We start from the raw sequence: 13,720 nt of genomic DNA on the forward strand, positions 1-13,720 counted from the left end.
CTCCTAGCCCCATCTCGGCGTGTGGACTGATAGAAAATCAAGATGCACTGGAAGGATGGCACAAAGATGCCAACACTGAATGTGGAAGCATGCTTGGTGGGCACTGACTGTCAAGCTATGTGTCTGCCTTGAAGGCTGGGTCCAGGAAGGCCGGGTTTCAGACAATGTGGGTGAGCATAGGTAGCTGCGATGGACATTACTTTGAGGCACACGTGCATCTGTTAAGGGACTGAATGTGTTTGGCTTCTGAGAGGGTAAGTATACATATCTTCTGCAAGAGAGGCCCAGAACCAACTATCAAAGACACAAGGGTTGCCCTGGAAACCTTCCTGTCTCAGTCATTCTTATCATGGCTCACAAAGAACCTGGGCGACATCTGCTCTCTCATTTAGATAACACGATGATGGTGTCAGAAAAGCATTGCAGTGTTATCTAAACGAGAGAACAGATGTCGCCCAGGTTCTTTGTGAACCATGATAAGAATGACTGAGATGACTGAGGAGTCTGTTGTTCTGCAGAGCTCTGGGAAGAAAGTAGGCAGCACGGTCTCCTGGCTGACATGAAAGTCTGACAGTGTCTTATGTGTTAATGAATAAGCAGTAGATCTAAAATACCACCTTCTCCTGTTGGAATACAGACTGTTGCTCAGATGCGGAGAGCGACTACAGTTCACTCACTCAGGAGGCACGGGTGAAAACCGCTGCCTTCCAGACAGTAACTTTAATTCCATTGTTTGTCATGAGGCCAAGCAGGGTTCTGCCACCATGTTGAAAAATTATATTCATATCCCTCTCACATCTCTAGATGTACAAGATGATCCTAAAGAAGGAAACAGGCCTTTCAGGACTTCCTCAGGGTGCCTCAATACTCACTGGACATTGACAAACCATTGTCTAAAGAGTATTGATAGGTTCCAGTTGTGGGAAGCCAATGACTGGAAGAATTGTGCTAAGTTTCTTCTTGCTCTCCGTCCTTCGCTGCTTGGATGGAAGACCTGCTGCAGGGAGGCTGGGCCCGGCTCTGCTCTGGAAGATGTTCCCAGCCCTCATGGTACCACCTCCTTCCCCACAATCATGTTACTTCCTCCGGTTGTCGTAGTGAGTTGGAAAGTGGCCAAGCATTTCCTAAGGGGACAGTGGGTGGGTGCCCCGAAGAAGGGAGAACAAGTACTAAGAGAACCTAATTCACCCTGAAGTTTATTGAGAGGGGGAGGCAATAGACAAAGAATCAGCAACTGCAGGAAAGTTACGACAAAATCCACTTTGTCATCTTACATAGCATAAATAGAGCACAAGTTCAAACTCACTAGTTCTGCTTTGTGTAGGAATGCTGCAATATGCTCAAAAACAACCAAGTCATGCCCCTATCTTTGGGGCCTGTGGCCCTAACTCACGCCTCTGCTTTTCACTGCCTCCTCTCCCCATCTACATATATTCTCCTCATTTTCGACTGTAACTCGGTACAGCACACCAGAATCTGAAATGTGGCATCCAGGTTCAATGACAAATGCCAAAGTGGAAGGAGTCAGCAAACTAAATTAAGGACTGAGGGGGTCATTCCAATTTAGGCGGGCGGAGGACGCCGCCCGCCTGGCATGAACTGCCAAATGGCCGCTCCACGGTCAGAAGACCGCGGAGGCCATTCTGACTTTCCCGCTGGGCTGGCGGGTGCCCGCCAAGGGAGCGCCCGCCGGCCCAGCGGGAAAGGCCCTGCAACACAGAGGCCGGCTCCAAATGGAGCCGGCGGTGTTGCAGGGGTGCGACGGGTGCAGTTGCACCCGTCTCGATTTTCACTGTCTGCTATGCAGACAGTGAAAAGCATGCTGGGGCCCTGTGAGGGGGCCCCTGCACTGCCCATGCCAGTGGCATGGGCAGTGCAGGGGCCCCCAGGGGCCCCACGACACCCGTTCCCGTCATCCTGTTCCTGGCGGTAAAAACCGCCAGAAACAGGCTGGCAGGAAGGGGGTCGGAATCCCCATGGCGGCGCTGCTTGCAGCGCTGCCATGGAGGTTCAGCCCAGCCAGGGGAAATCCGGCGGGAAACTGCCGGATCCCCTTTTCTGACCGCGGCTTTACCGCCGCGGTCAGAATGGGCAGGAAAGCACCGCCAGCCTGTTGGCGGTGCTTTCCGTCGTTCACGGCCCTGGCGGGTTTTACCGCCAGGGTCGGAATGACCCCCTGAGTCTAAAGCAATCAGACTCCAGTGTTTTGGTGTCACGCACACCTTCTTGGGCACTCCAGATGCAAATTCTGTTGCTCAGTCCCCAATGGTGCTACAGGATGCAGGGTAACAGGGCCAAGCTGCATTGAGATGCAGCAAACACCACAGCTGTGGATGCTTCTACGTGGAAGTAAACACGCGCCTTTTTCATCTAACCCTGCCTGCCTCAAGCAAATAGATTGCAAAGAATGTCCTCAACAAACCATCAACCATTGAGTAATATCAGTAAACTGCAAGAAGCCTGGCTCCTGAGGCTGCGTGCATCTTCCAAGACTAGACCAAGGAAATGGAAGACCACCAACATTCCCTTAGCTCATGCGGAAGGAGCACTATTGTGCCCCCTACAACTTCCATAGATGCAAGAAATGCAACCAACTTACTTCTGTGAACACTTTAGACAATCTTGTCATCATACCAAAGGAGACGCCTGCCTGGGTTGCGGTGTCAAAGATTTTAATCTGCCTGGACTGTGGCAATGTTGGTAACCTAATCTCTCTGAGATAATCTGAGGAGTTGGGGAGATTACAGAACATGGGAGTTCGGGTCATCTCTTGAGTCCCCAAACAACCATGTGTTTGATGCCCAGCACTCTCTGTACGGGTTCCTCATCAAGAGGTGGGTTCATTCCAACTGTTCTACTTTGCTAAGAAGGTCTTGCATAATAGCCCAAGGTTTCTGCCTGATGCCGTCTCTCCCCATGCCATGATGAGATCTGTAGACCTGGCTCTCTACACCTGCTAAAAATCCCATTCTTTAGAAAGCTGGTTTTGTGGGGTGGGATGGGAGCATTCAGGGTCCGGAATCCTAACCTGTTGATTGCTCTTTCTTGTCTGCTTTGACAGATTTCTGACCGCTCTCTCTTTCAAAAGAATCCAAAAACCTATTTGTTTTTGTTAAAGAGAGAGAGAGAGAAAGAGAAAAGTTGAGAAGAAGGAGGAAGAGAGAAAGAGATATATATATATATATATATATATATATATATATATATATATATATATATATATATATATATATATATATATATATATATATATATATATATATATATATATATATATATATATATATATATATATATGAGTCATGGGTGTAACAAGCACCCGGCAGGCCCCGATGGGAGATGGGATCTCACTGCTCTCTTGGGCCCAGGTTGCAAAGGACATTTAAAAATGATGCAGGACTCAGGCTACTTAGTCAAGCCTGCCGAAGTAGGCAGAGTTGGAGGGTCCTCTTCATGGCTGCCTGAAACCTGTCATAGGCAGGGGCATAACACGGGCCCCTGCATCACAGGAGGGCCCCAAAACTTGAGGGGGCCTCCAACCGTTCAGGGGTTTGCCAAAACTTCAGGGGACTCCCTTTCAGCTCAAAACCAATGAATAGATGTGAAATATGGATGACTTAGGGGCCCTTCATCACATTTTACGGGGTCTTCATTTTATGTTACTTACGCCACTGCACTCGTCTCACAGAACAGGTACAATCAGAAGACATGCAACATAGGAAAATGCAGTGCAAGCTTCGTCACACCCAAAACAGATACAGTATTTCCTGAAGCAGTGCAATCTTTCATTACACACAGAAAAGGTACAGACTGGCAGCAGCAGTTCAGCTTCTCTCAGACACAGAACAGCTAGAATGTGGGAAGCAGCAGTGTAAGCTTCCTTCATACAGAACAGGTACAGCAGAGGCCACAGCAGCAGTGTGAGCTTCTCTCACACACAGAACAGCTACAGCACAGGTGGCAACAGCAGTGCGAGCATCTCTCACACACAGAACAGGTACAGCACAGGTGGCAACAGCAGTGCGAGCATCTCTCACACACAGAACAGGTACAGTACAGGAAGCAGCAGCAGTGCAAGCTTCTCTCAGACACAGAACAGGTACAGTACAGGAAGCAGCAGTGCGAACATCTCTCAGACACAGAACAGGTACAGCACAGGAAGCAGCAGTGCGAACATCTCTCAGACACAGAACAGGTACAGTACAGGTGGCAACAGCAGTGCGAGCTTCTCTCAGACACAGAACAGGTACAGCACAGGTGGCAACAGCAGTGTGAGCTTCTCTCACACACAGAACAGGTACAGCACAGATGGCAACAGCAGTGCGAGCATCTCTCAGACACAGAACAGGTACAGCACAGGCTGCAGCAGCAGTGCGAGCATCTCTCAGACACAGAACAGGTACAGCACAGGTGGCAACAGCAGTGCGAGCATCTCTCAGACACAGAACAGGTACAGCACAGGCTGCAGCAGCAGTGCGAGCATCTCTCAGACACAGAACAGGTACAGCACAGGTGGCAACAGCAGTGCGAGCATCTCTCAGACACAGAACAGGTACAGCACAGGAAGCAGCAGTGCGAACATCTCTCAGACACAGAACAGGTACAGTACAGGTGGCAACAGCAGTGCGAGCTTCTCTCAGACACAGAACAGGTACAGTACAGGAAGCAGCAGTGCGAACATCTCTCACACACAGAACAGGTACAGTACAGGAAGCAGCAGTGCGAGCATCTCTCAGACACAGAACAGGTACAGCACAGGTGGCAACAGCAGTGCGAGCATCTCTCACACACAGAACAGGTACAGCACAGGTGGCAACAGCAGTGCGAGCATCTCTCAGACACAGAACAGGTGCAGTACAGGAAGCAGCAGTGCGAACATCTCTCAGACACAGAACAGGTACAGTACAGGTGGCAACAGCAGTGCGAGCTTCTCTCACACACAGAACAGGTACAGCACAGATGGCAACAGCAGTGCGAGCATCTCTCACACACAGAACAGGCACAGTACAGGAAGCAGCAGTGCGAGATTTTATCAGACACAGAACAGGTACAGCAGAGGCAGCAGCAGCAGTGCGAGCATCTCTCAGACACAGAACAGGTAGAATATGGGAAGCAGCAGTGTAAGCTTCCCTCACACAGAATAGGTACAGCACAGGTGGCAACAGCAGTGCGAGCTTCTCTCACACACAGAACAGGTACAGCAGAGGCCACAGCAGCAGTGCAAGCTTCTGTCACACACAGAACAGGTACAGCAGAGGCTGCAGCAACAGTGTAAGTTTCTCTCACACACAGAATAGGTACAGCAGAGGCCACAGCAGCAGTGGAAGCTTCCCTCACACACAGAACAGGTACAGCAGAGACCACAGCAGCAGTGGAAGCTTTTCTTACACACAGAACAGGTACAGCAGAGGCCGCAGCAGCAGTGCGAGCTTCTCTCACACACAGAACAGGTACAGCAGAGGCCGCAGCAGCAGTGCAAGCTTCTCTCACACACAGAACAGGTACAGCAGAGGCCGCAGCAGCAGTGCGAGCTTCTCTCACACACAGAACAGGTACAGCAGAGGCCGCAGCAGCAGTGCGAGCTTCTCTCACACACAGAACAGGTACAGCAGAGGCCGCAGCAGCAGTGCAAGCTTCTCTCACACACAGAACAGGTACAGCAGAGGCCGCAGCAGCAGAGCGAGCATCTCTCACACACAGAACAGGTATAGCAGAGGCCGCAGCAGCAGTGTGAGCTTCTCTCACACACAGAACAGGTACAGCACAGGCTGCAGCAGCAGTGCAAGCTTCTCTCACACACAGAACAGGTATAGCAGAGGCCGCAGCAGCGGTGCGAGCATCTCTCACACACAGAACAGGTATAGCAGAGGCCGCAGCAGCAGAGCGAGCATCTCTCACACACAGAACAGGTATAGCAGAGGCCGCAGCAGCAGAGCGAGCATCTCTCACACACAGAACAGGTATAGCAGAGGCCGCAGCAGCAGAGCGAGCATCTCTCACACACAGAAGAGGTATAGCAGAGGCCACAGCAGCAGTGTGAGCTTCTCTCACACACAGAATAGGTACAGCAGAGGCCACAGCAGCAGAGCGAGCTTCTCTCACACAAAGAACAGGTACAGCAGAGGTCACAGCAGCGGTGCGAGCATCTCTCACACACAGAACAGGTACAGCAGAGGCCACAGCAGCGGTGCGAGCTTTCTTCACACACAGAACACACACGATGAGCAGTAGTGCAATTTCTGCTCCTTTGTGGAGAATACAGAGCCATGTGGATCTTCCTTTTATTTGCAGTAAGAGAAATCTCCATAGCCCACCCATCTGGCTCACAGAAGAGGTTCTATTGCTTGGGTGATTTTCTATGGCCACTGTCTCTGAAACAACTCAGCAATGTGGTTGGGAGAGACGGACAGGGCTTGGTCTGAGTAAAAGGCAGATCCGGTGCCTCACATGTAGATGCTCCCAGACCAGTCTGTTAACTTGTGAGGCTGGAGTGTCACTGCCTCTGCCTGGCCTTTGAGAATAGAAAGTACCACAGTGCCCAGGAACCTTGGTCCATTCTGGTGACAAGGTTAAAGGCAGGACCAGTTCAATGTGTTGCTTCTACAGCTTATGCCACCTTCTTCTCACTCTGAGATTCATGGTGCACCTGCTCTCCCTGAGAAGTAACATTTGCAGTGCATGATACAATGATTGGCTCCTCTCTCTGAGAAATAACCTTCACAGTTTTCCTACCAACAACCTTTGTTTGTAGCAGCATTTTAATGGGTGTGATTTCAGTGATACATGTAGCAGTGGTCCAAATGTCCCTTGAGTTCCCTAATGGCTTCATACCTCCAGTCCCAGACCTGTGCCAAGGCCTCATGTTTCTTTGTGTTCCCTCATACTCTCCTACTTCAAGCCCTAGACCTGTGCCCATGGCTCGTGTTCTCTCATGCCCTCTTACCTCCAGCCCCAGACCTGTGCCCAGGGCTCTTATCCCCTAATGCCCTCCTATCTCCAGCCCCACACCTGTGCCCAGGGCTCATGTTCCCTTGTGTTCCCTCATACCCTCCTACCTCTAGTTCAGACATGTGTCCATGGCTTGTGTTCTCTCGTGCCCTCTTACTTCAAGCCCTACACTTGTGCCAATGGCTTGTGTTCTCTCGTGCCCTCTTACCTCCAGCCCCAGACCTGTGCCCAGGGCTCTTATCCCCTCATGCCCTCCTACCTCCAGTCTCAGACCTGTTCCAAGGGCTCATGTTTCCTCTTGTCCTCTTACCTCCGGCCCCAGACCTGTGCCCAGGGCTCGTGTTCTCTTGTGCCCTCTTACCTCCATACCTATGCCCAGGGCTCTTATTCCCTCATACCCTCCTACCTCCAGCCCCAGACCTGTGCTCAGAGCTCGTATCCCCTCATGCCCTCTTACCTAAAGTCCCAGACCAGTGACCAGTGCTCGTGTTCCCTCATAGTCCATGCCCCTCTTACCTCCAAGCCCCCGTCATGCTTGTACTGCAGGAAGGCGTTGGTGGTACCGCTCTTGGCCAGTCTGATCCGTGCCAGCCGGACTTTCTGCAAGAGAAGGATAAGCAGAGTCAGCAAGATATAGGCAGGAGCGAACAGCCGCAGGAACAGAAGCTGGAGACGCGTGGTGGCCCTTGTGTCACCGCCCTCTGCTGTGGGCAGTTGTGGGGATGGACTATGTTTAACAGCAAGTTACTTACCTGTAACACCAGCTCTCCACGCTGGGGGTCCTCAGACTCACGGGGGTATATTATTACCAGCTTCTAGGATGAATGAGATGGAATATTGTGCACATACCAGGCACGCCCACTGTTAGTGTGTGCACATACCAGGCACGCCCACTGTTAGTGTGTGCACATACCAGGCACGCCCACTGTTAGTGTGTGCACATACCAGGCACGCCCACTGTTAGTGTGTGCACATACCAGGCATGCCCACTGTTAGTGTGTGCCCAAACCAGGCGCGCCCACTGTTAGTGTGTGTAGAGTGTGGACATACCAGGCACGCCCACTGTTTGTGTGTGCACATACCAGGCACGCCCACCGTTAGAGTGTGCACATACCAGGCATGCCCACTGTTTGCATGTGCCCATACCGGGCACGCCCACTGTTAGCATGTGCACACACCAGGCACACCCACCGTTAGTGTGTGCCTGTACCAGGCACGCCCACTGTTAGCGTGTGCACATACCAGGCACGCCCACCTTTAGTGTGTGCACATACCAGGCACGCCCACCGTTAGCATGTGCACATACCAGGCACTCCACCTTTAGCGTGCGCACATACCAGCCACGCCCACCGTTAGTGTGTGCACATACCAGGCACGCCCACTGTTAGTGTGTACACATAAGAAACACCAATGAGTGCTCCGAGGACCACAGTGAGTCAGTGGCGCTGGAACACTTTTAAGAGTGGGTGGGCTGCCACTAATGCCATATCACTCAAGTCATAGGGATTGTGAATGATCCAAGCGTCATACAAAAAACATACATACGTCATACAAAGTGGAGAACTTTGTGCCACTCCCATTCAGCAGGGAGTGGTATGTAGCTGCTGGTGCATTTTGGAGAACTGGTGAGGTAGCACACTGAAATTTACAGACAGCATATTTTCTGTTGAAATGGCCACTAAATTTTAGGGTGTGCGGGTAGCTCTGCTCCACTTGTGGAGCTAATAGAGTTTTTGGAACTCTGTGCTCTGCTTGGAGCACGGAGTTGTCCAAAAAACTCTGCTAGCCCCGCCAGCGGAGCAGAGATCACCCAGTGCGCGCTGCAGCCCAGTATGGGCTGCTCAGCGCAAGCACAGACAGTCTGCCATTGCACTGTGCAGCCCACAACTGGGCTACAGCGCACACCGGAGCTGAGGAGGGAGGCAGCCCCTGAGAGGACTCGTCGGCATCGGACGACGAGGAAAGGAGGACCCCCAGGAAGATCCGGGTAAGTCTGCGTCTCTTTTGTTGTCTTTGTGCACACTGCTGCATAAACAAGGACTGAAATGGCAGCTTTCACTGCAGTTTAAGGCCTCTTGTGCACAGGCCTGTCCTGTGTGCACTGCACATGGGGCAGGCTGGTTCACAACAGGCCTGGCAGCTGTTGCTGCCAACCGCCCTGGCTCGAATTCAGGCCAGGGCTGTAGGCAGTGAAAGAAAGATGACATTTTTAGGCCTCTTGTGCACCGCACACGGGACAGGCCGATGCGCAAGAGACCCAAAACAGCAGTTTTCACTGCCTGTGGCCCTCCTGAATGAGCCCACTTCAGCTCGACCCTGCTTAGCGCATCTGAGATGGACGCATTCAGGAGGACTCCAAGGGGCACGGAACTCCAGCTTTGCGGATTTCCACAGAGTTTTTTTTCAACTCCGCGGAATTCTGCAAAGCCGGACTCCGTTTACTCCACCCAGACCTACATTTGCATGGACAGGCAGATTTACTGGTAAAAATACATAGCGCAAAACAAAATATGTGTGGAAATCGCGTTTCAGTGAATATCACTTGGGCATCACCAAGTAAAAGGTCTTGATTTTGTTTGATCCTATTAAAATCTTTGTTTCACTTACACTTCAGAATTACAAAAAGTGCCTCATTTGTGCTTTCCTAATCACTGCTATGATTTGAAATATTTATATCTTTTTTTAAATGTGATGTGCTTTTATGGTATTTATATTTACCGAAATAAAGCTAATAATGATGATGAAATATTTATAGTTTATTTCCTGATATGTGAATGCTGCTCTGTCTTAGAAAGAAACTGACATATTACATGCAGCCCAGCCTTGCCTTGCCTTTCCTGCAGCAGGCGAGTCACCTAGCGCACTTTTACAAAATCCTCTCACTTTGGAGTCAGAGAAATAAAATTGCACTTCAGTTTCCGAAAAGCAGCAATTTGTCAGTAGACACAGCCTGATATTTGACCTTTGATTTTGAACGTCCAACAAATGTGACGTGACAGACACTGAATTAAAAGACACCTATTGCTCCAGCATGATTGTTTCTGGGGGCGATGCAGCACCCTCAGCACACCTGCCTCAGCGCCTGTGCAGTGAGTGCACACACGAGTGTGTGTGTGAACACGAGAGGGCCACAGTGAAACTGGTCACAAAGAAGAGAATCACAGTAAGGGTGCACACACAAGAGGGCCACAGTGTGTGTGAGTAGGCAAGAAAGCCACATTGGTTGTGTGGATGCAAGTAGGTCACAGTGATTGTGAGGACACAAAAGGACCACCGCAAGTTGTGCATTCTACAGTGAGTCTGTGAACTTGTTCGATTCAATTGAACTGCTGCATTGCTGATCTGCCATTAGCTGGCATTGAACCTTCACCAGCCCTGCCTTCGTGTTCCTCGTTCCTCTATGAGGTGTACTTGAGTTTCAGGGACGTAACACAGGCACACAGAGAAATAACAACCTGGTTCCAGAAATTTGCAAGGCAGCCACCTGGAAATCAGTACATATTTTCACCAAACACTAGTGTCTAGACTCAGATGCTAGAGCTGATGCTGAAATAGGACAGGCTTCTCTTTGAAATCTGTTTGCCTTCTCTTTCAATAAGTTCCTCTGTCTTCTCCACCGCTAGCATAAGGGATGGGCTTGCTACTCTATTCAGCACTTATGACTATACATGGAAATCCCCTACAAGAGAAGGAATAGTTTCTCACCTGTAACTCTTGTTCTCTTGTAGGACAATTCCCATTATATTTCATAAGCAACCCTCCCTCCTCCCCGGTGGAGTGGTCAGAGGTCATTTTACAATCTTCGTAAGATTCAGGTAGCCTTCAAAAAGAATTGAAGCAACAACCACCAGCTGAGCATGATGGGATACAGGTGGTCTCTGGGGTCTTAAAGGGACAGTCTATATTTGAGCCACATAATGGCAGCCTATAAGTCTACCCTGCCCTGCTCTTCCTCATCACTATCATTACAAAATGGGTTTCTGGGTGGGTCTGAATTACACAGATGGCAGCTGGCCTCTCAACCTGTGGCTGCGGCAGCAATGCCGAGAGCGTGCGGGGCCACCCACACAATGTATCCAGCAAGGACCACGTGCCATAGTCCCCTTGCACCAGAGAAGGTAAACACGAACTGAACACTGCCACAGAGACGTGTGGGGCTCAAAAAGAGATTGTGGGCCCAGTTCTCAGCCACTAAGAAACCAGATACCATGAAGAGGCTGACTTGTGGGTGACAGATGCAGTAACTGTCCCACACTTCTTAATGTGATCCTGCATCTGTCATTCAGCTTAACAAATAGCTTTTGTGTTGCCTACAGGACCTCATTAGCAGTCTGTGCTCCCTTGCATAATCTCTTTGTGTTGTGTTACACGGTGGGTGACTCCTGTTTCAATTCACTTTTGGAGTTCAATTTGATGGATCACTGAATTCTTCAGGATTTCTAATAACTGGATCTGGGCTCGGAAGCAGACTGTTAACGACTGTTATGCTCTGGGTGCAATTACATGATTTTGTTATGTAGGAGTTTCTCCACATTAATTGGTCACTGTTCTGGTAGCGTAGTGTTTATCACCTATGATCATACTATGCTGTGAAGTAACTTGGCATACCCTGGTCTGTCAGGGTGCAGAATTTCCCTTCATACCACTGCTACCAGCATTCTTGTTTTTGTACATGGTAGGTGTTAAAAAGTACTTTTCCTTATTAATGTAATTATTGAGTTCCATTGTGTACCTGTGGAGGTCTGAGTCTCTAACCCCACACTGCTGCCCAAGAAGCCCTGAACTGCTCGCCTCAGAACCCCAAGAGCCTCAGGGGCTGAATGGGTCTGCCGCAAGCCCAGTTTTCAACTATCTATCCGACAGAAGTGTTTTGTATTAAAAAACCTCCTTTGTTTTGGCTTGAGCTTCATATCTTCATGTAAGATGTCTCTGGTGCATTTTGGCCTCCTTAGGTGTGTCTCGTTGCTGCAATTAAGGCAATTAAGGGCCTGATTTAGAAATCAGCAGACGGATTACTCTGTCACAACAGTGACAGATATCCCATCTTTCAAAATCCAAATCTCATGGGATAGAATGGGATTTAGATTTCGGTGGAGGGGAATCCGGGGTGGCAAGTAACCCATCTGCTGAGTTCTAAATCAGACCCTAAGTCTTTGTGCTGACTCGCAGTCCGTAAAAGGGGTTTGCTAAAAGGAACCAGCTTGATGTAGGGATTTTCTGTTAACAATTTCCTAGCAACGAATTTTTGCCAGACTTGTTTGACAATCAATTTTGATCCAATATCATGATGCTTTCCACCATCCTTATTCAGACACCCCTTAGGCAAGATGATCTTCTCAGTGCAGGGTTCCAAAGTGGGGATCAACCCTGCTCTTCGGCTTAACAGGTGAGTACATTTCTTGTCCTCTCAGAGGAAACTAACTGGAACCCTAGTGAAGGTGTCCTTATGCAAGAGGACCACAGGGAATGTGTGCACACACACCATGCGCGTGCATACATTGGGCATGCTGGTGTTGAACCCTGGGGCTCACTGATGCAGCAGGAGATCTCAGCTTTTGACTCCCAGATCCCTGAAGAAGAATTTGGAGCACAAAGGACTTCATCTTCACTTGATCTTCATTCTCTTTTTGAACAATGATCTCTACTGTGATGCATCCTTTTGGAGAGGAGTTACCTCTTCGCCTTCTGTGAAGCTACAAGTTGGAATTATTTCATGAACATGAAATTACACAGCATGCCTTACTTCAATCATATAGTGAATATAAAGTCTACATTCAGCAGTTTATCATGTATAACGATTTCTCCTCAAGTCCTCAAATGAAATTGTTTCATTATTGATTGAAATAAAGTTGATATTTCTTTATGGGGAAAAGGTAATACGATTTATTGACATAATTTTTGGGACAATGAATTTTTAAGAAAAGAAAAAAGGATGAATATTTTATGACTTCCTGAAAATAGAATGGAACAAAAAATATAATTTAACAAAAACATAGTAGTTCAATATGGCTTTTTGCTTTTTTCCCTTTGATTACCACCCTGGAGCGAGAGCAGCAGCGATGCACTCGCACTCGAGAGCCCCAACATGAATGGGTACAGCAGTGACACACAGTGAGTGCGTGCACACAACAGAACCTTCTGACAGTGTGCACAGCAGTGACACACAGTGAGTGCGTGCACACAACAGAACCTTCTGACAGTGTGCACAGCAGTGACACACAGTGAGTGCGTGCACACAACAGAACCTTCTGAAAGTGTGAGGACCACAGTGAGTGTGTGCACACAACAGAACCTTCTGACAGTGTGCACAGCAGTGACACACAGTGAGTGCGTGCACACAACAGAACCTTCTGAAAGTGTGAGGACCACAGTGAGTGCGCGCACACAACAGAACCTTCTGACAGTGTGCAGAGCAGTGAGGCCCACAGTGAGTGCGTGCACACAACAGAACCTTCTGACAGTGTGCAGAGCAGTGACACACAGTGAGTGCGTGCACACAACAGAACCTTCTGACAGTGTGCAGAGCAGTGAGGCCCACAGTGAGTGTGTGCACACAACAGAACCTTCTGACAGTGTGAGGACCACAGTGAGTGCGTGCACACAACAGAACCTTCTGACAGTGTGCAGAGCAGTGACACACAGTGAGTGCGTGCACACAACAGAACCTTCTGACAGTGTGCAGAGCAGTGACACACAGTGAGTGTGTGCCCACAACAGAACCTTCTGAAAGTGTGAGGACCACAGTGAGTGTGTGCACACAACAGAACCTTCT

At 49.4% G+C, this 13,720-nt stretch overlaps 2 protein-coding genes across 2 annotated transcripts in view; one reads left to right on the plus strand and one right to left on the minus strand.

Annotated features, from left to right (window-relative positions):
- The first annotated feature begins 473 nt into the window (after positions 1-473).
- LOC138262293 (sericin-2-like) lies at positions 474-5,102 on the plus strand. Its single transcript, XM_069212193.1, has 2 exons — positions 474-533; positions 3,891-5,102. Exons 1-2 carry the CDS (start codon positions 474-476, stop codon positions 5,100-5,102), a joined length of 1,272 nt encoding a protein of 423 aa, XP_069068294.1.
- Positions 5,103-6,607: 1,505 nt separating this feature from the next.
- LOC138262294 (A-type voltage-gated potassium channel KCND1-like) overlaps positions 6,608-13,720 on the minus strand; it is a 39,461-nt gene continuing 32,348 nt past the window's right edge. The window contains exons 3-4 of the mRNA XM_069212194.1: positions 7,465-7,548; positions 6,608-6,655 (exon numbers count right to left, since the gene is read on the minus strand). Of these exons, the coding sequence (XP_069068295.1) occupies positions 6,608-6,655; positions 7,465-7,548 (132 nt within the window). The remainder of the gene's footprint in view (positions 6,656-7,464; positions 7,549-13,720) is intronic.

The sequence above is a fragment of the Pleurodeles waltl genome, chromosome 10 (assembly GCF_031143425.1).
Source record: "Pleurodeles waltl isolate 20211129_DDA chromosome 10, aPleWal1.hap1.20221129, whole genome shotgun sequence".
In the NCBI taxonomy this organism is placed as follows: domain Eukaryota; kingdom Metazoa; phylum Chordata; class Amphibia; order Caudata; family Salamandridae; genus Pleurodeles; species Pleurodeles waltl.

Bases quoted from the DNA above. Each gene is read 5' to 3' on its own strand.
- LOC138262293 (XM_069212193.1), top strand. From the start codon at position 474: ATGATAAGAATGACTGAGATGACTGAGGAGTCTGTTGTTCTGCAGAGC. The intron at 534-3,890 runs GTAGGCAGCACG...TCCTTCATACAG, and splicing joins TGCAGAGCTCTGGGAAGAAA to AACAGGTACAGCAGAGGCCA.